We start from the raw sequence: 24,926 nt of genomic DNA, 5'->3' as shown, positions 1-24,926 counted from the left end.
GCTCAGATAACCATACCGCCAGCGTTAACCTAAAGCACAATGGGGAAGACAAATATCTGACCGTGTATCAGTGGGTAGGGGCGATTTCTAGCATAATTCTATTAGGTTATGAACTACCATACAGTTAACAGTAAAATGTCAGTTTACGCACATTAAAGTATGTGTTACACACATTATACACACATTAATGTGTGTAATACTGTCCAGAATTGTTTTTATTTTAAAGTAGCCAAATCAGTATTTATTGTAACAGTAACAGATATGTAACTTTTAATCGTTTTCCTTATTCATATATATTCAGAAAGCAGTTTTCAGGAAAATAAAGATAGAAAACAACGAGTCTTGGCGACTTTGCAATCGTGCCTATAAATGTTCACTTGTCGAAACTTCATACCCCAAACCTCACTCTAAAAAAATTACGGATACGGATTCAACGCAAAGTGTATGGTTCAAAGTCCAGGAGGAACATTTTCTGTCGAATTGCTGATTACGAGAAACTGGTTCTGTAGTTATAGACAGTGACAATGAACGAACCTAGTGAAGTTAGGTGCACAAAAACGAACTTTTCTCTGATCATTTGGAGAGTTTGCAATGTATATATATGCATGTCATTGTTCTTTGGTCTAGCAAGTTATGTGAGGCAAGTGATTCCCTTATTTGGTTACATTGTTTGAGATACTTTGTATCTATAGCCTACTGTATTTGGCGTTAGCTGTAGGCATATCTACTTCTGTTGAACTCATGCATTTAGCAGAGTAATTTAATGAGTGAACATGGTGTGTGTCTGTCTATGAATATTTGGGTCAAATTAGTAAATCCCATGTCTTATCCTTTGTCTTTTTTATTGGCATAGATTAACGATCCGGATGCAGTGTTATGGGTTGTAGGATCACGCTTTTTTTAGTCGTTTAATGTTCTTAATGAATTACTATAATTTTAGTGCTTTTTATTTATTTTTATTTACAGTAATCCACATACACACCTTTTCTATTTCCAGGTTGCCTATGCTATTCCAGCAAATCTGTGTTTATTGATTGCCATTAAACCACATGTAACAGGTATGTGGGCATTATGGATGAATAGAGATCCATCAATGACCTTTGCCTATTTTACCTATTAAATAACATTTCCATTTTAACATTTTTGGCCAGTGAAAAAGGCCATTGACTGTTTAGTATCTTGTAGCTATATCATGAGTGTAGTTAAAGCTAGAAATATTTATGCATGAGCCTGCACTGCACCCTGAATGTTTAAATGCTTGAGAGACTGTTTTTCAGAGACGCTACTTTGTAGGAGAATTGGTAAACTTCATGTACTTATTTCGACTGCTGTTTTTTCCATGATGGGATGGACTGTATAAAGAGCGCATCACAAATATCTTCCAGCAAGAGGAGGGAAGGTATAGTCTCACAGTCAAAATATTTTTCTGTTTAGATGAGCATTGTGTTCAATAATTATTGTTGGTCACACCTGTTTCTCTCTATCCCCAGGGAATTATCTGGTCTCATGTTGATACTTGTCTGGCTTCTCCCGTGTCAACACTCTGGAAAGTAAGGACTTTCAACATAGATTTGGACCTTATCCCAACATGCAATACCTTATTTAAAAAAGACTCAAACTCAGTGCTTCACTGATATCTGTACTGTCGTAACTATTTTCTATTAGTTCTATTGGGGCTCTCAGACTGTTCGTTGCTGATGCCATCACAATCTTCCCCTTTGTGGCCTGGCTGTACTACTACATTAACAAGGAGCTGAGGACCAGCTGGCCCCCGCATTGTAAAACTGCACTGTAGATATCCACTCATTAAGATAGTCCAGTGATGAGTGAGCAACATATCTGCGGGTTGGAACATTTACAAGAGGATATGACCTAGCTACAGAGGCAGTATGGAAATCATGAATGCATTGTTTAAAAAGACGCATGTAAAAAAACACCCCTGCTAAACCATACATTTAAATAAGTGACAATGTCATAAATTAGAATGTATATGATTAATACATTTTCCTTTTTTTTACTGGAATCATACATTTCTCTTTCAAAACATGTTTGTTATAGGAAACCCATTGCACTTGTGGTGATATCTGGTGTAATCCCAGTAAAATAAAGCAATTGAATAAGAAATATAAATTGCTTTTTAAAATGATTTTTGCATCAGAAATCGAAATTGAAAGAAATGCATGTACTGTAACCTACTCAAGGCTCCAAATAATTAGCTATTATTATTTAGCACAACTGCGCCTCGATAGCTACAGGATATGTGCTTTAAAAGTATTGTAGGCTATATCTATATCAATTTAAATCAAACAAATTTTGTGTTTGGTGCTCCTAACTGTTAAAGTTGGCAGCAGAAGTAGGCTACTGCCAATGAAAAGTTAATTGTCTGTACTGTGTTTTACAATAGCTAGATGCCAGTAGCGCCCAGAGAACACAGTACAAAAAAAGGACTCAGGTGCGTAATTTCCGGTTCTGACAGGAATAACTGTGTTCGCAGGCAGGTCCAGGGTCAGCTTAGAAAGTTGATATTGCGAGCCACTCGGTCAATGAGAATCGTTGTAAAAGGTATACTGATCCAAGATCAGGAATTTGAATGCGTTTTTACTTTCATGATTCACGTTGTGTAAAATTCTGCCACCACTTCCGCATAGAGATCTTGACAAACTAGCTCAACATCATGGCAGTGGGCCTAATATCGTATCAGACTTTGAGTTGTCGATTGTTAAATCGTATGATTTCGCACCAAAGCGTGAGCACAATATGCAGCTTTACACGCGCTTTATCGAGAAGGACTGGCTCTCCGTACACAGATCTCTCACCACGGACAGTCCACGGGCTGGTAGGTCATACATGGCTCACAACACTCAGACTAGGATCAAATGTGTTCACGGTTTGACGCGCGGAATGGCTAACAGCTTGAAGACAGATATCCTTGTACCTATCTACCATGTTAACATATTGTGTGTACTCATGCACTGCACAGGTAAATCTATGCGGGAGTTGGACGTGCCGGACATCACAGTGGTTGTCTTTTTACGACTCAAGATCATTCTCGTCTTTACCTCCACCGCCCCCTTCTGGTGATAAAACCAAAAAGACAGGGGTATGTAAACATATCAATTAATTTCTGAGTGATATGTAAACAACTGTGGCTGGGCACCTGATAAAACCTGGTTTTAATGTCTATGGATAAAATAAAGCACCATGCCTTTTGCTTTGTTTTTAACCTTGTTGCTTTGCCTGTCTCCATTCATCTATCCTCTGTAGCCAGTGACTTGGAAATCATTAGCAATAACATTTGCGTTTGGGGGTGTTCTCCTTGCCGGAATGAAATATTTCAAAAAGGAAAAAGAAGAATGTAAGGACATTTCACCTCTTGGCGTACTCACCATCATGCAGTAGGCTACATCCAACAGTGGATTTACACAAATTAATTTATGTTCCGAACTGAAGTTCTCCTGGAGTTAATCGTCAGTTTCTGTACATGTTGGTAACAATCTGTTTGACATTATGTTGTCTTTTTTACACATGCACTGCAGTGATTGAAAGAGAAAGGACAAAGTCAATGGGGAAACCAGCACTTGGGGGTCCATTCTCTCTTGTGGATCAGAATAATAAACCCTGTAAAAGTGAGGATTTCCTCAGCCAGTGGGTCCTTATCTACTTTGGGTTTACACACTGCCCTGACATCTGTCCTGATGAAATCGAGAAAATGATTGAGGTGGTGGATGAAATAGGTAAAGTGTTTTATTTTAAATGTCTCTTATGATGCATCATATTATTTATTAATGTCATGGCAATTAGATGGTTGAGTGAGTAGCCAGTCAGTCACTCATATCATGTTTTCACAAAGCATAATGTTAATGCTACAACCCTGGGATGTACAGAAGATTTGTTGTGATCAACATCATGTCTTTCCATGTTTCCCAGACAGGATACAGTCTCTTCCAAACCTGACCCCCATTCTCATCACCATTGATCCTGACAGGGACACACCTGAGGCCATGGGAACATATGTGAAAGGTAAAGAGAACAAGCCATTAACCTCTCTGGGATTTGTGGGACGCTAGACAACAGCCAGTGAAATTGCAGGGCGCCAAATTCAAACAACAGAAATCTCATAATTAATATAGCTACAAAACACCATAGACATTTTCCAGCCAAGGAGAGGGCTCACAAAAGTCAGAAATAGCGATTAAATTAATCACTAACCTTTGATCTTCATCTGGTGGCACTCCCAGGACTCCATGTTACACAATAAATGTTTGTTTTGTTCAATAAAGTCCCTCTTTATGTCCAAAAACCTCAGTTTAAATTGGCGCGTTATGTTCAGTAATGCATTGTCTCAAATAACATCCGGTGAAATTGCATAGAGCCAAATCAAATTACAGAAATAATCATAAACATTGATGAAAGATACAAGTGTTATACATAGGATTAAAGATAAACTTCTTGTTAATCCAGCCGCTGTGTCAGATTTCAAAAAAAGCTTTACGGCGAAAGCAAACCATACTATTATCTAAGGATAGCACCCCATCAAACAAACACAGACAATCATATTTCATCCCGCCAGGCGCGACACAAAACTCAGAAATAACGATATAATTCATGCCTTACATTTGAAGTTCTTCTTTTGTTGGCACTCCAATATGTCCCATAAACATCACAAATGGTCCTTTTGTTCGATTCCGTCGTTATATCTCCAAAATGTACATTTATTTGGCACGTTTGATCCAGAAAAACACCGGTTCCAACTCGCGCAACATGACTACAAAATATCTCATAAGTTACCTGTAATCTTTGTCCAAACATTTCAAACAACTTTCCTAATACAACTTTAGGTATTTGTAACGTAAATAATCGATCAAATTTAAGACGGGATAAACTGCGTTCAATAGCGGATAAAAACAATGTGGAGCGAGCTTTCAGGTCACGCGCCTCTAACAAACAGCACACTTCACTCGACCCTCGTTCTGAACAGGGCTACTTCTTAATTTCTCAAAGGAAAAACATCAACCAATTTCTAAAGACTGTTGACATCCAGTGGAAGCGATAGGAACTGCAAGCAAGTGCCTTAGAAATCTAGATTCCCATTGAAAAGTAATTGAAAAGAGAGTGACCTCAATTTTTTCCCCCTGGTTGGTTTGTCCTCGGGGTTTCGCCTGCCAAATAAGTTATGTTATACTCACAGACATCATTCAAACAGTTTTAGAAACTTCAGAGTGTTTTCTATCGAAATATACTAATAATATGCATATCCTAGCTTCTGGGCCTGAGTAGCATGCAGTTTGCTTTGGGCACGCTTTTCATCCGGACGTGAATATACTGCCCCCTATCCCAGAGAGGTTAACTACTTTAGCTTCCATGTTAAGGTAAAAGGGGGACTTAGACTCACATTGGTGGAAGAATAACATTCCCCCTCTGTCCTCTATCCCCAGAGTTCTCCCCTAAGCTCATTGGCCTGACTGGGACAATGGCCCAAATTGACCAGGTCTCTCGAGCCTACAGAGTCTACTACAGCCAGGGACCAAAGGATGAAGACAACGACTACATTGTGAGTTCATCGTCTGATCCTGCCCTTATTCAAAACTCTCATTTGTTCATAGTAAAGTAGATATTCCAACTTTTCCCAGCTGAATTGATATCTAAATGAAACCTCCTTTATTCTTGACTGCAGGTCGATCACACAATCATCATGTACCTGGTTGGTCCGGACGGAGAGTTCAAGGAGTATTTTGGACAGAACAAGAGGAGCGCTGAGATCTCCTCTTCCATTGCATCACACATGAGGAAGTACAAGAAGGGGAATTAAGAGGTGAGATGAAGGAGAACTGGTCAAGTGCACTGTCTGTGTCTGGGAACACCTCTTGTGTGCCTCTCTCACAGCCTCCAGAGACTGTCAGCAGCCTCTGGCCCAGCAGCCTCTGGCCCTCTGGCCCAGCAGGACTGAACGCTGCCATGTTATGTCAATGACATGGAATATTTATCTACATTACAGCTTTTCATTGAATTCAGATGTCTACGACTTACCATTCCCTTGTTGTGGTTCACCATTTAACATGGTCTCTAATATCATATTTAAGTTTAAGATGATTTAAAGTGATTGTTTGGAAATGGGTGTTGACAACACTTAAGTGTTTATTTTTTTCTGCTTTGCCCATTATTTAAATTGATGTGAAATGTGAGAGCCAAACAGAAATACTTGATTTTAAGTACCTCAACAAATGTAACTACCATAAAATGGAGGGGGAAAGTATTCCCTGGAAATCAATACTGAAGAACTAAAGGTTTCCAGTGTTTACCCTTGGACACTCCTAATGGAAAAATACATGAATAGTTGTCTTTGTGCTGTTACAGTTCGGCTTTACTTCCTTTACACTAATTCTCCTTTTTAGCCTTGCTGTTAAGTCTGGCCCAATACCTGGACTCGTCTCAGTGACACCAGAAACATTTATGCACTGTAATAACTCTTTGGTTACTCGATTTGTACTATTCATAAATCAGTCATATATCAACTGAATTTCCAAAGTAATGTTTAATTTATTAAACTTGAACTTACAATTATGTATGTCTGTCTGATTTTTTTTATTTATTATTTACTGCCCATGTAGTCGTAGGCTACCATGAAGGTTATCAGGGCTTCACTTTGTGCAACCATATTGTAGACTAGCCTGTTCCTAGTGGAAAACACGTGCTGTTCAGAGTTTAAGGTTGTTCGTATGAGTTGTCAGGCCAGTGTCTTGACTGTGCCCATTGTTCTGCAAATAAATGGTAATCACCGGAGCCTCTATTTCTGGTTATAGCCATAGATGCATGATTGGCTCATAGTAACATATCATTTTCGATGAATTTACACACACACACACATTCATAATATATGTGTGTTTTATAATACATAAGTTATTTCTCAATATCCTTGCAAACTGAATATGTACTAGAACTAGAGAGAGCACAGCAGTTTTTCAGCACTCTTCGGCAAAGCACTCCACTCATTCCTGGCTGGTTGGTGGTTTGTGATGACTGGGAAGAAATACTCTTCAAGATGAGATAAGATCACCTTTCAGCTGTCAAAGTATCAAATCATCCTTTATGAGAATTTTATATTGTATGCTCATGAATTCACCCACTGAACCATTCCATATCTTGATTTGTTGTGTCCCACCTACAGTAAATGGCCGTCTCTTTGCAAAATTGGACAGGAGTCCCTTGTGCCTTATTCAATGTACACTGTTGCCCTGGAGAGTTGAGTTTGATGATACGGTCAGTGTCTGTCCCTGTGGATGTCTTGTCTGAGACAGTCCCCCTGAAACTGGGTGTTCTTTCAGACTACAAGTGGTTATCAGCAGCTTTATTTTGTGGTCTCCTGTCCGTTGACCCTCTAATCTAAGGCAGATGCACCCGTCCTCAGATCTATTTTCCACCAGGGGCAGGCATCAGTCTGCCTCGGACAGAACCAGCCGACGGGGATTGTCTCCTTACTACTTCTCTCGTTCGCACTGTGACTTCAAATTCCCACAATCTCGCAGTGTCCTTGACACAGTCAATGTACATACTCTACTGTAACGTGGAGGTCAGCATAAGTCCTACCCTGGTCTAGCCAGTGGTAGCGTGCCTACTGCCTGCCCATGACCAATTATACCCACAACTGTTGCCAGCCCTTCAAATGACATTTATGGGATATTAAATCAACACCAATTAGGTTGGCTTTGATACAGTGTCAGTTTGTGTCATAGTTTATGAAAATGAATGGCCCACACACCGTACAACTCTACTGACTCTTTCCTTGGAGACAGTTCACACATTCATTTGACGTTTTACAGATAAATGTTCTTTGTAACATGTTTATAGGGTAGAATAGAATCATGCATGGAGTGTAAGTCTAAAGAAATTGTTTAGCATTGTGCGCAGCTGAGTTAACCAATAGATATAAAGGAATTTGAAAGAAAGGATGCAGGTGTTGGCGATCTATTGTCATCTGCATGTGACATCACATGAGTTTTAGAGGGAGCTGTGGAGGGTCATGATCATGACCACAGCACTTCTATGCTAGTCAGTTTACATTCTAACTGACGCGTGGTTAGGAGCTTGTCCAAAGGAGTGCATGATATCAGACAAACAGTCTAAACTAAACTACCTGGTGATGATGAGGCAGCATCTATCTAGTCCACAGGTGCCAAACTCATTCCACGGAGGGCCGGGTGTCTGTGGCTTTTCACTCTTTCCTTGTACTTGATCAATGAATTAAGGTCACTAATTAGTAAGTATGTCCCCATACCTGGTTGTCTAGGTCTTAATTGAAAGGAAATACCAAAAGCCTTGGCCATCCATGGAATGAGTTTGACACCCCTGATCTAGTGTCTCTAAATGGGATGGCATAATCCTATATGTTGTGCTAGCTCTGGTCCAGGGCGTTAGTGACCGTTCCTTTACTAATGCGCACTAACACCCTGGGCCAGAGATAATGTTGTGCTCAAAATGTACCACAGTATATCAGTCCATTTTGTTGTCAAAATAAGTTTTCATTTGAATCAGTAAAATATTTATTTCAGAGAATTTAGAATTGTTCTTGCACACTGCCACACGCAGGAATAAACGGAACATAAACCAATTGAAAGCATCTACAGCACTGTGAATGCATTGTATTGTTTGTCATTGCATTCTTGAAATGCCACCCGTATAGATGAAATAGATTACTTATTCAACAAAACATTATATGGCCCTACCAAAGCCCTCTATCAGCACAGGCATCACATGTGTGTGACATATGGTACACTTGAAACACATACTTATGCTATATTGACATAGGCAACTGAGGAACATTAATATAAATCCACTCAGGATTTTGTATGGATCTGGAGGGCTTTTTCAGATTCATTGTTACCCCTGTTGTTTGGAATGCTCTCTCGGCCATGCATAAACGGAGGCCTGGATTTGTTTGAATCCATGATGAGGCATGGGCTGCTTTTGTATGAGATGTATTCAGGTCGTCTGTAAAGCGTTTTACTACATGTGACATCACAATTGGATGCAGCTTAGATGTTTGTATTGTTAGAAGTCTTGTATTGCTTCAGCGTGCTTCATTATAGAGCCGACAAAGGCCTCTGGTATTCAGTTTAGTAGATCTTTTTTGTTCAGAATTACTGTGTCAAATGTGCTGTGTCAGTATGTTTTATTTTTATTACACATTTGTGTATTGGTCACTGTGACTCAATCCAATCTCATAGAGCAACATTACCTCAGTTTAGCATTAGGTCAATAGTCTTGAAAGCAGAACTGAAAAGGTTTTTGATAACATCTCTTCGTCTCAGGTCTTTGAATGACAATGGAATACACAGCAGACGGACATGTCTCTGTCTGTCTGGAACGTGCTAACTGCCACCTGTCAACCCCAGCCCGTATCGGGCCATGCCCTCCCAGTGACCCCTAAATGACCGTGATCCCAGTCGCCCAATGCCAGAATCTGAGCAATGCCCTAACAGACCTATTCTTCCCTGATCCCAGAAAATGAGGAATGTTGTGTCCGGACCCAAAGCCCTCTAAGCTGCCATCCTTAGCCATCATTGCTTTTTAATGGGCAGGCTGCAGGGTTACAAATGAAAACATTTAAATGTGACACAATACAGCTATAGATAGACAGTTGAAAATACAAAATGGACATACTTTACTTTTCCACGGTGGCGTATGAGCCAGATTAGATTTTTATCCAAATATAGAGAAGCTGTCAAGCAAATAGAAAAAAACCAAGCCATCCCTTATAAACAGTATTGTTAGTGCGATGACAGCAGGGCATTGGGGTTATGTCTTTGGCGTACTGCTGAGACAGCAAACATTTAACAAAAGTAGAGGTTGAATCCATAGAGAGAGAGCATCCATACAGTCGTTGTCACGTTTCTGGAACTCCAGGGGTTGTCCTACTGTGATCATAGATTTTGTAACTGCAACACTCAGGTAAGAATAGACCAAATCATATAATTAGGCCTTTGATGTTTATTGGATCTTCTCAAGGAATATAGAGAATTTCTGCAATTATTTGTTTTTATAGTTTAATCCATGACCAACAGATCAATATGAAGCATATGATGTATAATCAATTGTCTCCTTACTACACAACTTTAGAAAATGAGTGATGCTGAGATGGAAGTATTTGGGGTGGCTGCCTCGTACCTCCGCAAGCCGGAGCGGGAGAGGACTGCTGCACAGGTCAAGCCATTTGATGCCAAAACGGCCTGCTTTGTGGCAGATCTAAAGGTGGAGTATGTGAAAGGCAAAATCAAGAGCCAAGACATCTCCAAGGTCATAGTGGAGACTGAGGATGGGAGGGTGAGTACATATCAAATGTTCTAGAACATCTGACCATATAACTATGTTCTAACCCACTGGGCACAGACGTCAGTTTAACGTCTAGTTTTCATTTACATTTGGTTGAGTTGTCAGCTAACGTGAATTCAAAGTGAAGTCAACAAAACATTCCACCATGGTTACAAGTTGGGTTAAAAAATACAATATTCACTTACGTTGATGACTTTTTTCAAATCCAATCAGTTTTCCACATTGATTAAACGTCATCGCATACATTTTTTGTTGTTGAAATGACGTGGAAACAACATTCAACCCGTTTTGCCCAGTGGGAAAGCATGATATATTTTACTTACTATGTGAGAGTGACTGATATTCAGAGTACATGTAATTTCTAAGCCTTTTTGCATGCTAAATAAAAAGTTAATTATGCCACCGTGGAATGATTTCGATGCAGTTTCATCCAGTTGTTATTCTAGAATGCAACTGGTTCGTTATTTGAATGGAAACTTGCCTCCCCTAACTGCCCTCTCCTTTATTTGATCATGTTGCAGGTTGTCACAGTGAATCCGGATGACATCAGCCCCATGAACCCTCCTAAATTTGACAAGATCGAGGACATGGCCATGTTGACCCATCTCCATGAGCCAGCCGTGCTGTTCAACCTCAAGGAGCGCTACGCTGCCTGGATGATCTATGTAAGCAGACACAGATCAGATTACATTTCAACTCAGTCGTACATACGTATTCTAATTGCATTGTCAATAAAACATCTACCAACTAGTTTCATGGGTTCAATCAGATAACGTCATAAATTACATAACGTGAGTTGTTCCCCTATTACAGACCTACACTGGGCTGTTCTGTGTGACTGTGAACCCCTATAAGCGGCTCCCGGTCCACAACCCAGAGGTGGTGGCTGGCTATCGGGGCAAGAAGCGCCAGGAGGTCCCACCCCACATTTTCTCCATCTCTGATAATGCCTAGCAGTTTATGCTAACAGGTATAATCTTCATTTCGTGATGTATCATATTGTGGCAGCAAGATATTACAGTATACTTAACAGGCAATTTTATCCAGTGGTGTAAAGTACTTAAGTAGTACTTTCAAGTATTTTTATTTAAGTAGTTTTTTGGGGTGTACTTGACTTTACTATTTCTATTTTTGACAACTTTTACTTTTACTCCACTACATTCCTAAAGAAAATAATGTACTTTCTATTCATTTACATTTAAGTCATTTAGCAGACGCTCTTATCCAGAGCGACTTACAAATTGGTGCATTCACCTTATGATATCCAGTGGAACAACCACTTTACAATAGTGCATCTAACTCATTTAAGGGGGAGGGGGGGGGGGGGGTTAGGAGGATTACTTTATCCTATCCTAGGTATTCCTTAAAGAGGTGGGGTTTTAGGTGTCTCCGGAAGGTGGTGATTGACTCCGCTGACCTGGCGTCGTGAGGGAGTTTGTTCCACCATTGGGGTGCCAGAGCAGCGAACAGTTTTGACTGGGCTGAGCGGGAACTGTACTTCCTCAGAGGTAGGGAGGCGAGCAGGCCAGAGGTGGATGAACGCAGTGCCCTTGTTTGGGTGTAGGGCCTGATCAGAGCCTGAAGGTACGGAGGTGCCGTTCCCCTCACAGCTCCGTAGGCAAGCACCATGGTCTTGTAGCGGATGCGAGCTTCAACTGGAAGCCAGTGGAGAGAGCGGAGGAGCGGGGTGACGTGAGAGAACTTGGGAAGGTTGAACACCAGACGGGCTGCGGCGTTCTGGATGAGTTGTAGGGGTTTAATGGCACAGGCAGGGAGCCCAGCCAACAGCGAGTTGCAGTAATCCAGACGGGAGATGACAAGTGCCTGGATTAGGACCTGCGCCGCTTCCTGTGTGAGGCAGGGTCGTACTCTGCGAATGTTGTAGAGCATGAACCTACAGGAACGGGTCACCGCCTTGATGTGAGTTGAGAACGACAGGGTGTTGTCCAGGATCACGCCAAGGTTCTTAGCGCTCTGGGAGGAGGACACAATGGAGTTGTCAACCGTGATGGCGAGATCATGGAACGGGCAGTCCTTCCCCGGGAGGAAGAGCAGCTCCGTCTTGCCGAGGTTCAGCTTGAGGTGGTGATCCGTCATCCACACTGATATGTCTGCCAGACATGCAGAGATGCGATTCGCCACCTGGTTATCAGAGGGGGGAAAGGAGAAGATTAATTGTGTGTCGTCTGCATAGCAATGATAGGAGAGGCCATGTGAGGATATGACAGAGCCAAGTGACTTGGTGTATAGCGAGAATAGGAGAGGGCCTAGAACAGAGCCCTGGGGGACACCAGTGGTGAGAGCACGTGGTGCGGAGACAGATTCTCGCCACGCCACCTGGTAGGAGCGACCTGTCAGGTAGGACGCAATCCAAGCGTGGGCCGCGCCGGAGATGCCCAACTCGGAGAGGGTGGAGAGGAGGATCTGATGGTTCACAGTATCAAAGGCAGCCGATAGGTCTAGAAGGATGAGAGCAGAGGAGAGAGAGTTAGCTTTAGCAGTGCGGAGCGCCTCCGTGACACAGAGAAGAGCAGTCTCAGTTGAATGACTAGTCTTGAAACCTGACTGATTTGGATCAAGAAGGTCATTCTGAGAGAGATAGCAGGAGAGCTGGCCAAGGACGGCACGTTCAAGAGTTTTGGAGAGAAAAGAAAGAAGGGATACTGGTCTGTAGTTGTTGACATCGGAGGGATCGAGTGTAGGTTTTTTCAGAAGGGGTGCAACTCTCGCTCTCTTGAAGACGGAAGGGACGTAGCCAGCGGTCAAGGATGAGTTGATGAGCGAGGTGAGGTAAGGGAGAAGGTCTCCGGAAATGGTCTGGAGAAGAGAGGAGGGGATAGGGTCAAGCGGGCAGGTTGTTGGGCGGCCGGCCGTCACAAGACGCGAGATTTCATCTGGAGAGAGAGGGGAGAAAGAGGTCAAAGCACAGGGTAGGGCAGTGTGAGCAGAACCAGCGGTGTCGTTTGACTTAGCAAACGAGGATCGGATGTCGTCGACCTTCTTTTCAAAATGGTTGACGAAGTCATCCGCAGAGAGGGAGGAGGGGGGAGGAGGGGGAGGAGGATTCAGGAGGGAGGAGAAGGTGGCAAAGAGCTTCCTAGGGTTAGAGGCAGATGCTTGGAATTTAGAGTGGTAGAAAGTGGCTTTAGCAGCAGAGACAGAAGAGGAGAAAGTAGAGAGGAGGGAGTGAAAGGATGCCAGGTCCGCAGGGAGGCGAGTTTTCCTCCATTTCCGCTCGGCTGCCCGGAGCCCTGTTCTGTGAGCTCGCAGGGAGTCGTCGAGCCACGGAGCAGGAGGGGAGGACCGAGCCGGCCTGGAGGATAGGGGACATAGAGAGTCAAAGGATGCAGAAAGGGAGGAGAGGAGGGTTGAGGAGGCAGAATCAGGAGATAGGTTGGAGAAGGTTTGAGCAGAGGGAAGAGATGATAGGATGGAAGAGGAGAGAGTAGCGGGGGAGAGAGAGCGAAGGTTGGGACGGCGCGATACCATCCGAGTAGGGGCAGTGTGGGAAGTGTTAGATGAGAGCGAGAGGGAAAAGGATACAAGGTAGTGGTCGGAGACTTGGAGGGGAGTTGCAGTGAGATTAGTGGAAGAACAGCATCTTGTAAAGATGAGGTCAAGCGTATTGCCTGCCTTGTGAGTAGGGGGGGAAGGTGAGAGGGTGAGGTCAAAAGAGGAGAGGAGTGGAAAGAAGGAGGCAGAGAGGAATGAGTCAAAGGTAGACGTGGGGAGGTTAAAGTCACCCAGAACTGTGAGAGGTGAGCCATCCTCAGGAAAGGAACTTATCAGGGCGTCAAGCTCATTGATGAACTCTCCAAGGGAACCTGGAGGGCGATAAATGATAAGGATGTTAAGCTTGAAAGGGCTGGTAACTGTGACAGCATGGAATTCAAAGGAGGCGATAGACAGATGGGTCAGGGGAGAAAGAGAGAATGTCCACTTGGGAGAGATGAGGATCCCAGTGCCACCGCCCCGCTGACCAGAAGCTCTCGGGGTGTGCGAGAACACGTGGGCAGACGAGGCGAGAGCAGTAGGAGTAGCAGTGTTGTCAGTGGTAATCCATGTTTCCGTCAGTGCCAAGAAGTCGAGGGACTGGAGGGACGCATAGGCTGAGATGAACTCTGCCTTGTTGGCCGCAGATCGGCAGTTCCAGAGGCTGCCGGAGACCTGGAACTCCACGTGGGTCGTGCGCGCTGGAACCACCAGGTTAGAATGGCGGCGGCCACGCGGTGTGAAGCGTTTGTATGGTCTGTGCAGAGAGGAGAGAAGAGGGATAGACAGACACATAGTTGACAGGCTACAGAAGAGGCTACGCTAATGCAAAGGAGATTAGAATGACAAGTGGACTACACGTCTCGAATGTTCAGGAAGTTAAGCTTACGTTGCAAAAATAAAATAAAATCTTATTGACTGAAATCTTATTGACTAAAATGATATAGTACTGCTGGCGGTGAAGTAGGCTGGCTAGCAGTGGCTGCGTTGTTGACTTTGTTTGAACGTGTAGCTGGCTAGGTAACCTCGACAATTACTCAAAAACTACACAATTATCTTGGATACAAAGACAGCAAAGACAACTATGTAGCTAGCTAACACTACGCTAATCAAGTCGTTCCGTTGTAATGTAAGTTGTAGTGTGAGTTTCTACAGTGCTGCTATTCGGTAGAAGTTGGCTAACTAGCAGTGTTAGCTAGCAGTGTTGACTAGGTAGGAGACGGCAGCGCAGTGGCCGAATATAGCTGGCTAGATAACCGAATAATTACTCTAACCAACTCTAAGCTACACAATTATCTTAGATACAAAGATAGCAAAGACAACTATGTAGCCAGCTAACACTACACTAATCAAGTCGTTCCGTTGTAATGTAATCGTTTCTCCAGAGCTGCTATGCTGCTATTCGGTGGCTAGCTGGCTAGCTAGCAGTGTTGACTACGTTACGTTACGAAAATAGCTGGCTAGTTAACCGAATAATTACTCTAACCAACTCTAAGCTACACGATTATCTTAGATACAAAGATAGCAAAGAGAACTGTGTAGCCAGCTAACACTACACTAATCAAGTCGTTCCGTTGTAATGTAATCGTTTCTCCAGTGCTGCTATGCTGCTGTGCTGCTATTCGGTGGCTAGCTGGCTAGCTAGCAGTATTGACTACGTTGTTACGTTCGGACGAGAATAGCTGGCTAGCGAACCTCAATAACCTCAATAACTACACAATTATCTTTGATACAAAGACGGCTATGTAGCTAGCTAAGATCAAACAAATTAAACCGTTGTACTGTAATATTCCATACATTTTCCCTGACACCCAAAAGTACTTACATTCTGAATGCTTAGCAGGACAGGAAAATTGTATAATTCACGTACTTAAAGAGAAAATCCCTGGTCATCCCTACTGCATCTGATCTGGTGGACTCACTAAACACAAATGCTTTGTTTGTAAATGATTTCTGGTTATCCATACATTTTTAAAACAAGAAAATTGTGCCGTCTGGTTTTCTTGATATAAGGAATTTGAAATGATTTATACTTTTACTTTTGATACTTAAGTATATTTGAGCAAATACATTTACTTTTAATACTTAAGTATATTTAAAAAACAAAATACTTTTGGACTTTTACTCAAGTAGATTTTACTGAGTGACTTTCACTTTTACTTGAGTCATTTTCTGTTAAGGTATCTTTACTTTTACTCAAGTATGAAAATGGGGTAGTTTTTCCACCACTGATTTTATCTTTCAACAGATCGTGAAAACCAGTCCATCCTTATCACGTATGTACTGTTGCACATGCTGTTACTAATTGTCTGTCTCTGTAAAGAACTGTATTTATTAGGAAAGTTTACATTATTACTCTCAATTGTGTTGTTCAATCTTGATTTTGACAGTGGAGAATCTGGTGCAGGGAAGACTGTAAACAAAAAGCGTGTCATCCAGTATTTTGCCACAATCGCAATGGCTGGAGGAAGTGATAAAAAGGAAATCAATGGAAAACATCAGGTTCTATCCATGCTCATGCTAAGATGTATATAGTTCCCTCTATTGCATTTTTCTGTTGCAAAAGTAATTTCTATTGCATTTTCTGTAAAGTGGATTTACTCATACTTACCAACACTTTTATTCTCAAAGGAAACCCTGGAGGATCAAATCATCCAGGCCAACCCTCTGCTGGAGGCTTTTGGGAATGCCAAGACAGTGAGGAACGACAACTCCTCTCGCTTTGTGAGTGGGTTTGATCAACATACAGTATGAGCATATAGGGTTAACATATAGCCAGGCATGCATTCATAAACCAGTCACCTTAGCTGAAATGTGACATTTTAAAAACAATTTAATATTTGGAAAACATACAGGGAAAATTCCTCCGCATCCACTTTGGAACCAAGGGGAAGCTGTCCTCAGCTGATATTGAGACTTGTGAGTTTGCTTGCCTATTTTCTTTGCAAATACAAGGTCATTGCTGTGGATTGGAACAAGATGTCCTTTGATTTCTATGATTTCCTTCTTTAGACCTATTGGAAAAATCCAGGGTAACGTTTCAGCTCCAAGCAGAAAAGAGTTATCACATCTTCTACCAGATCATGTCCAATAAGAAGCCTGAGTTAATTGGTAAGTTGAGTAATGCTAGCAGGTATGTAAAGCCATACACAGTAATTGTAGTTTTGGACTGCAAGGTTATTGGTTACTTTAAGGGGGCAATCTGCGATTGCTACATCCATTTGTGTACTTTTAAATTAATGATATATACCCATTGATTCTTGAAGAATAAATGCCTCATGAGCTTAGGTCAACTGTCGTACCCCATCTGAACCCAAAATATAGGATTGTTTACGACCAATGGATTGTTTACGACCAATGGAGTAAAACAATGTAATTGTAAATAAAAACTGTATAGCCGAGTCAGTCCTCACATCCATAGCTCTGTCTATGAATTTGAGAGTGGTTATATTTCCCCAGCCCCATCCCTCAACTGTTTACCAAAAACAGTGGTAGGTTGACCACTTTGTTGTTGTTTGAACTACAGATTGCCTCTTTAAATGTTTTGCATCTAAAAGAGGGCTGCAATATGCAATCTGGAAAATGTGCTGTACTGTGAGTTCAGCCTCCCAACACCAATATAACCCCCAATGGTAAATAATCACCTTCTCTATCATGTTCACCAGAGATGCTGCTCATCACCACCAACCCATATGACTACCCTTTCATCAGTCAGGGGGAAATAACGGTGCAAAGTATCAATGACACAGAAGAGCTCATGGCCACAGATGTGAGTCCACCTGTACCTTATATCGCATATCTTTATATTACCCACACAGCTTGGAAACTGCATTGAAAACATAATAGAAAGCCCTCAACTGTACTGTATAAGATTGTCTTAGGGACTGATTAAATGTTTATATGTGTTTGACTGAGCTCCAATATCTGTCCCAATAGAGTGCCATTGATATCCTAGGCTTCAATGCAGAGGAGAAACTTGGGATCTACAAACTGACTGGTGGTGTGATGCATCATGGGAACATGAAGTTCAAGCAGAAGCAGTGTGAGGAACAGGCAGAGCCTGATGGCACTGAGGGTCAGCAGTCTTTGATTTTGACTTATTTAGAAATTCTAATTAAATCTTCACTTATCCACAGCCAGAATCCACTCATATTTCTTGTCTCATGTATCCAATAGTGGCTGACAAAGTCGCCTACCTCATGGGCCTGAACTCTGCTGTTTTACTGAAGGCTGTGGGCTATCCCAGAGTGAAGGTCGGGAATGAATATGTCACCAAAGGACAGACAGTTCAACAGGTATGACAACTACATTAAAGTGTGTACAGACATGAGTGACCCTCGCCCAACTCTCACAAATTTTAATGGTCCTAAAAATGTGTTTTGTCTCATTTGCAGGTGAATAACTCCATGGGTGCCCTGTCTAAGGCAGTGTATGATACACTGTTCTTGTGGATGGTGACCAGAATAAACCAGCAGCTAGACACCAAATTGCCCAGACAGCATTTTATTGGCGTTCTGGACATAGCAGGCTTTGAGGTATGAGTGGACTCCTCATTTGAAACACATTTACAACAACATAATAATTGATTGTATGTTATTTAATTATATTTTGTAAACCATGCAGATGAACAGCCTGGAACAGCTCTGCATCAACTTCACTAATGAGAAACTGCAATAGTTTTTCAATCACCACATGTTTTTGTTGGAACAAGAAGGAAGGAATAGACTGGGAGTTCATTGACTTTGGTATGGCCTTGGCTGCCTGCATTGAGCTTATTGAGAAGGTATTGTGACATTTTCAGGCTTCCTTTAAGTCACTCTTTACAGTCTAACTGTTAATGGATTCAATAAGTTAGGATCAACAGGACAGAGTTGAAAAACATCTGTTTATTGACTGTAATTCACAAGCAAAATATTTAAATTTAGTAGACAGACATGATCAAAACAATGAACTTCTATACCTTGGTTCTTCTAAACCCGTTACACTAAATCTTCCACAGCCAATGGGTATTTTCTCCATCCTTGAAGGAGAATGCATGTTTCCAAAGGCAACAGACTGCTCCTTCAAGAACAAACTCTACGACCAGCATCTTGGGAAGAACAGCTACTTCCAGAAGCTCAAGCCTGCCAAAGCCAAGGCAGAGGCCCACTTCACCCTGGTGCACTACGCTGACACTGTGGACTACAACATCGGTGGCTGGCTGGAGAAGAACAAGGACCCGCTGAATGACACTGTGGACAACTGTACCGAAAGCTGCCCTGAAACTATTGTCTCAGTTGCTTGCAACTTTTGTCTTAGTTAATGGTGAGTTTACATCAGCATTATAAAGACATCAGTGAAAAATGATCTTGAGTAGAAATACAATTGTTTTATGTCTCTCTTTCTGTAGCTTTCTGTAGTTGAAACCAAAGAGGAGCAAAAAAGAAGGGGTCCTCTTTCCAGACTGTCTCTGCACTTTTCAGGGTAAAACTGTTTCCCCCTACTCCTATGTGAGGGGTTGATCAAGAGCAAGATCCATCTAGAGGCAAAAACCAAGGAGTTCTCTGAGAGAATTGAGGAAGAGGAGGAGATCAATGCAGAGATCACTGCCAGGAAGAGGAAACTGGAGGATGAATCTCAAAAGGGATATAGACGACCTGGAGCTCACTATTGCCAAGGTCGAGAAGGAGAAATATGCCACAGAAAATAAGGTCAGGGCATCTGATAAGCACATCACCCCATGCCTTTAAATATCATAACCACAATGAATGGAGGGTAACTGTGTTCATTTTTTAACACAGGTGAAACATTTGACAGAAGAGTTGACCACATTAAAAGAACATCTTCTGAAGTCTTCAAAGGACATCAAGGCATTGCAAGAGGTGCACCAGCAGACCCTGGATGATCTCCAGGCAGAGGAGCACACAGTCAACACTCTAAGACAAAGGTCAAGCTGGAGCAACAGGTTGATAATGTAAGCATCAAGTGACTTATACACTTTTGTCTTGTGTTAGCATTCTTTCAAGATTTCGATTGTTCTGGACTATGGTCTCCTTCCAGCTTGAGGGATCTCTAGAGCAGGAGAAGAAGGTGCGTGCGGATTTGGAAAGAAACAAAAGAACTTGAGGGAGATCTTAAGCTGTCCCAGGAAAATGTAAAGGACCTGGAGAATGAAAGACAACAAATGGATGAAAGAAAAAGTAAGTTAGAAATTATCGTTGAGTTTATGGAGATTAAACTCTTGATTCACATTTTTTTAGAGCAATAGTTGAAAGTGATAGAAGCAGCACAAACAATGGAGCATAAACTAATTCTCAAATGTTTTCAGGAAGGATTTAGAGTTCAGTTACCTGCAAGGTAAAATTGAGGATGAACAAATATTGAGCTCTCAACTTCAGAAGAAAATAAAGGAGTTTCGGGTATGTGGTTTGTGAAAATAAATTAAATGCATACATTGTAACTTTTGCCAAAATTGACGTAATATTCTTTTTTACCACAGGCTCGCATTGAGGAACTCGACGAGGAAATAGAAGCTGAGCGCTCTGCTCGGGCCAAGATAGAGAAGCAGAGGTCTGATATCTCCAGGGAACTTGAGGAGATCAGTCAGAGACTGGAAGAAGCTGGTGGAGCCACTGCATCCCCAAATTGATGCAAACAAGAAGCGCGAAAGTGAGTTTCAGAGGCTGCGTCGTGATCTTGAAGAGTCCACCCTGCAGCATGAGTCAATCACTGCTGCTCTCCGCAAGAAGCAGGCAGACAGCGTGGCAGAACTGGGAGAACAAATGGACAACCTCCAGAGAGATAAGCAGAAACTGGAGAAGGAGAAAAATGAATACATTGTCTCTGGCTTTAGGCTAAGAATGCCCTGGCCCATGGTTTACAATCAACCCGCCATGACTGTGACCTGCTTTGGGAGCAGTATGAGGAGGAGCAGGAGTCCAAGGCTGAGCTGCAGCGGAGCATGTCCAAGGGCAACAGTGAGGTAGCTCTGTGGAGAACAAAGTACGAGACTGATGCCATCCAGCGCACTGAGGAACTTGAGGATGCTAAGTTAGTGCACTGATGGGTAAAACATATATTATTTTGCAACATACATTCATTAATTAATCAATTAATTTACTACTGTTTGTTCCTCTTTGAAGGAGGAAGCTTGCCCAACGCCTCCGCGATTCTGAAGAGCAGACCGAGACAATGACTGCTAAGTGTGCCTCACTGGAGAAGACCAAGCAGAGACTACAAGCAGAGACTACAAGCAGAGGTGGAGGACCTCATGGTGGAGATGGAGAGGTCCAGTTCAGACATTGTCTCCCTGGACAAGAAACAGAGGAACTTTGACAAAATGATCATATTGACTCCTTCAAGATCCTTCCTATTCAAGATGAAAAACTAATTTGAAGAAGCCCTGGATCACTTAGAGAACATGAAGAGAGAGCATAAGAACCTTCAGCGTATGATCATCATCACCCTCGGAAATCATAACAACACATCCTCATAGAATGTATGTTTGAGTTTTAGCTTATAGGTCTCCATGTAACAAACATATTGCTTTGTCAATTTTCAGAGGAAATAACAGATGTCACTGAGCAAGTGGGACAGTCTGCAAAGACCTTCCATGAACTGGAAAAGGCAGCGAAACAAGCTGAACAGGAAAAGATGGACACCCAAACAACTCTTGAAGAAGCTGAGGTTCGCCATTTTCTCACACATATTGTGCATTCCCCTACATGTATTATTTGAATATGACCGCAAATGTTTCTGTTCTGTGCACTTGTCATCTTCTAGTCCTCCCTTCAACATGAAGAGGCCAAGATGCTCCACCTTCAACTGGAGTTGAACCAGATCAAGTCAGAGGTTGACAGAAAGGTGGCAGAGAAAGATGAGGAAATAGACCTGCTGAAGAGGAACCATCAGAGGACAGTGGACACCCTACAGAGTGCTCTAGATTCTGAGACCCACAGCAGAAACGATGCCGTCCGAGTTAAGAAGAAGATGGAAGGGGACCTAAATGAGATGGAGATTCAGCTGGGCCATTTGGATAATGCCCTCCATGGGCAGGAGGACTTGAAGGAGCAGCTGGCCATTGTAGAACGCCGCAATACACTGATGATGGCAGAGATTGAGGAGATGAGGGCAACACTAGAGCAGTCAGAGAGGTGCCGTAAACTGGCCAAGCAGGAGCTGGTCGATGTGAGCGAGAGGATGCACCTGTTGCACTCTCAGGTGAGGCCCCATAAACAAATCAGAACTTTGGCCTTAAGTGAAATGTATCAATTTAACTTATTGTGTTACCTTATCTCTTTACTCATTTAACACAACACTGGTCTCAACAGCACAAAAAAGAAGGTGGAGTCTGACATAACTCAGCTGCAATCAGAGGTGGAAGATGCAGTCCAAGAAGCAAGAAATGCAGATGAGAAAGCTAAAAAGGCTATTATAGATGTAAGTCCGAACTCAGTGTAAATCTCATCCCAAATGAAGTCTGCTCAAACAATGTCTTGATCGATTACAAATTCTGTATCGATAGGCTGCCATGATGGCTGAGGAGCTGAAGAAGGAGCAGGACACGAGTGGTCACGTGGAGAGGATGAAGAAGAACCTGGAGGTCACTGTTAAAGACTTGCAGCAGCGTCTAGATGAGGCTGAACAGTTAGCCCTGAAAGGTGTAAAAAAAGAGCTCCAGAAACCAGAGACCAGAGTAAGGATAAAGATAAATATTTTGTTTCCAGTTCACACTCTCTTAGTTTGTGATTCTTTTGTAATAGACTATTTACACTCAAGATTAGCGAGCTGGAGAATGAACTGGAGGCAGAGCAGAAACGTGGTGTGTAAGCCATGAAGGGTGTGCGAAAATATGAGAGAAGTCGAGCTCACATCAGGTAAAATGTGTTTGGTTGCTTATTCCTGACTTTCACCAAGTCATGATAAAATATGTGAGTAATTAATAACACTGGGTTTGTAGGGTGAGGAAGATAAGAAGAATGTAGGCAGACTGCAGGAGTTGGTCAACAAGCTGCAGATGTGGGTGAAAGCTTACAAAAGGCAGAGTGAGGAGGCGGTGAGTACAATATATTATTGGCAACAACTGTGCATAGTATTATTAGATAAATAGGACAACAGTTCACCACTTCTAACTTATTCATATCTATCTATTTTCTGTGAGCCACAGGAGGAGCAGACCAGTATCAATTTGGTTAAATTCAGGAAGGTGCAACATGAGCTTGATGAAGCTGAGGAGCGGGCAGACATAGCAGAATGCCAAGTGAACAAATTAAGAGCTAAGAGTCGTGATGTTGGCGTCAAGGGAGAAGAATAGAGATGTGGGCATCTTCTGCTGATAGTGCTGTAATTCATGTTTAGAATTACAATAACTCAGACACAGAATGTAGATCCAGTATACAATAATTATTGTTGCAAAGATACATGCATGCTTACACCGTTGTACGTTCCTGGATGTTAGCATTCCTCCGTGCTATAGTTTCACTGCCATGCTCAGATGGTCTACTTAAAAGCAGACAATGACAATGAATTACAGTACAAATGAATGTAACTTATAAAACTAGAATTAAATACTACAAATCAGTATCATACTGGTCTATTGTCTTTGTCATTAAATGTGAGGTAACACTTTTACCATAGACCAAGGGTTCCCAAACATTTTGCTTCGTGAACCACCAATTGAGGTGTCTTGAGTAGCAAACCAACAGAAAGGTTGAGCGATGAAAAAAAACATACACAGACCAAAGAATAATTAGGAATTGATGAATAAAACCCTCTTCAAGTCATTTAACTGAATGTAGATTTGATTATGGGCTCTTCAAATAAAAGTATATTGGTCACATACACATATTTAGCGGATGTTATTGCGGGTGTAGCGAAATGCTTGTGTTCCTAGGTCCAACAGTGCTGTAGTATCTAACAGTTCACAACAATACACACTAATCTAAAAGTAAAATAATAGAATTAAGAAATATACTAGATTGAGCAACGTCAGAGTGGCATTGACTAAAATACAGTAGAATAGAATACAGTATGTCTTGTGACCAATTGCATAGACTTTAAAAATAATATCTTATATTCAAATATATGGGCATGTTAAGGCACCATAGTTTATCATTAAACAAACAACTTACTTCCAAGAAAAACAATACCATTTAATACCTGAGCTGTGATATTTTTGGGGTGAATGGTTGTTGTGAAAAACTAGAAAACCCATCACAGTATGTACCCATAAATAACGTCTCATAGCCATTCTTCAGTGTATGTTAGAGAGCTCTGGATCCAACTTTGAGTGAATACAGACAGATTCCAGGGATAGCTATCTGACAACAGTTTGGCCTCACTGACCTAGACATTAGGAGACATACAGCTTGATTCTAGGCGAGACAGAGTGCAGAAAAATAAAATCCAAAAGCATTTGATTAAAATGCCAGGCATTATTGGAGAAACATTCATACTCCAGGAGATTAGCTTCCCCTCATACAGGGTTATGTCAGAGGTGTCCACTCATCTCTCATTTATCAAAGAGACATCTGTCAGGAGCTACAGTACATCAAAATCATCCACTGCTTTTATCAGTAACGATCATGAATACACAATGACTTTCGAAGATGAAAAGATATTAGGACAAGTTGAGAATGCAAAAACACATTGTCCACTTATTCTCCACGTATAGATACTGTACATACCAGATCACTGTGTGAATTCCTGAACCTCTCCCCCAGCTCACTCTAATCATAAAATGCATCTCATTAAAGCATCCAAACTCAGAGCTTACTAATGGAAGAAAAAAAACATTTTGTGAAGCATAGAGATCAAGGAACACCCTCTGGTTAATCTGACAGGCATGTTGTTAATATGAGATCCTTGAAGATGGAACTCATGACAGATATTCATGTGACTGCAAGAAGAGTACTAACTGCTAGCTTTGGCTCCCTTGTTGTAGTATTGTTCAACGACCAATAGATGGAGACACTTCCTGTGTCTTCAACAGGCCCACCCAACACACATCCCGGTGGGAGACAGAGAAAGTGAACGTGTAATAAAGTGACATCAAGTTACAATAATCAAGCTATACTTTAATGTGGCAGGCAACAAGCAATCATGCTTAATGTAATCACACCAACGTATTA

General features: G+C 41.9%; 1 protein-coding gene and 2 pseudogenes across 1 annotated transcript; all 3 read left to right on the top strand.

The window, feature by feature from the left end:
- Positions 1 to 84: 84 nt before the first annotated feature.
- On the top strand, positions 85 to 2,130 carry LOC139575417 (transmembrane protein 220-like; annotated as a pseudogene).
- Positions 2,131 to 2,466: 336 nt separating this feature from the next.
- LOC139575412 (protein SCO1 homolog, mitochondrial-like) lies at positions 2,467 to 6,561 on the top strand. The gene is made up of 7 exons (XM_071400355.1): positions 2,467 to 2,836; positions 2,981 to 3,100; positions 3,265 to 3,355; positions 3,537 to 3,734; positions 3,928 to 4,020; positions 5,436 to 5,551; positions 5,675 to 6,561. Exons 1-7 carry the CDS (start codon positions 2,675 to 2,677, stop codon positions 5,807 to 5,809), a joined length of 915 nt encoding a protein of 304 aa, XP_071256456.1. The 5' UTR covers positions 2,467 to 2,674; the 3' UTR covers positions 5,810 to 6,561.
- A 3,287-nt stretch (positions 6,562 to 9,848) lies between these two features.
- LOC139560344 (myosin-1-like) lies at positions 9,849 to 23,303 on the top strand (annotated as a pseudogene).
- Positions 23,304 to 24,926: the final 1,623 nt, after the last annotated feature.

Source organism: Salvelinus alpinus, chromosome 1 (genome assembly GCF_045679555.1).
Source record: "Salvelinus alpinus chromosome 1, SLU_Salpinus.1, whole genome shotgun sequence".
NCBI lineage: Eukaryota > Metazoa > Chordata > Actinopteri > Salmoniformes > Salmonidae > Salvelinus > Salvelinus alpinus.
Note: the sequence above shows the minus strand (reverse complement) of the source record. Positions and strands in the feature narration are given on the sequence as shown.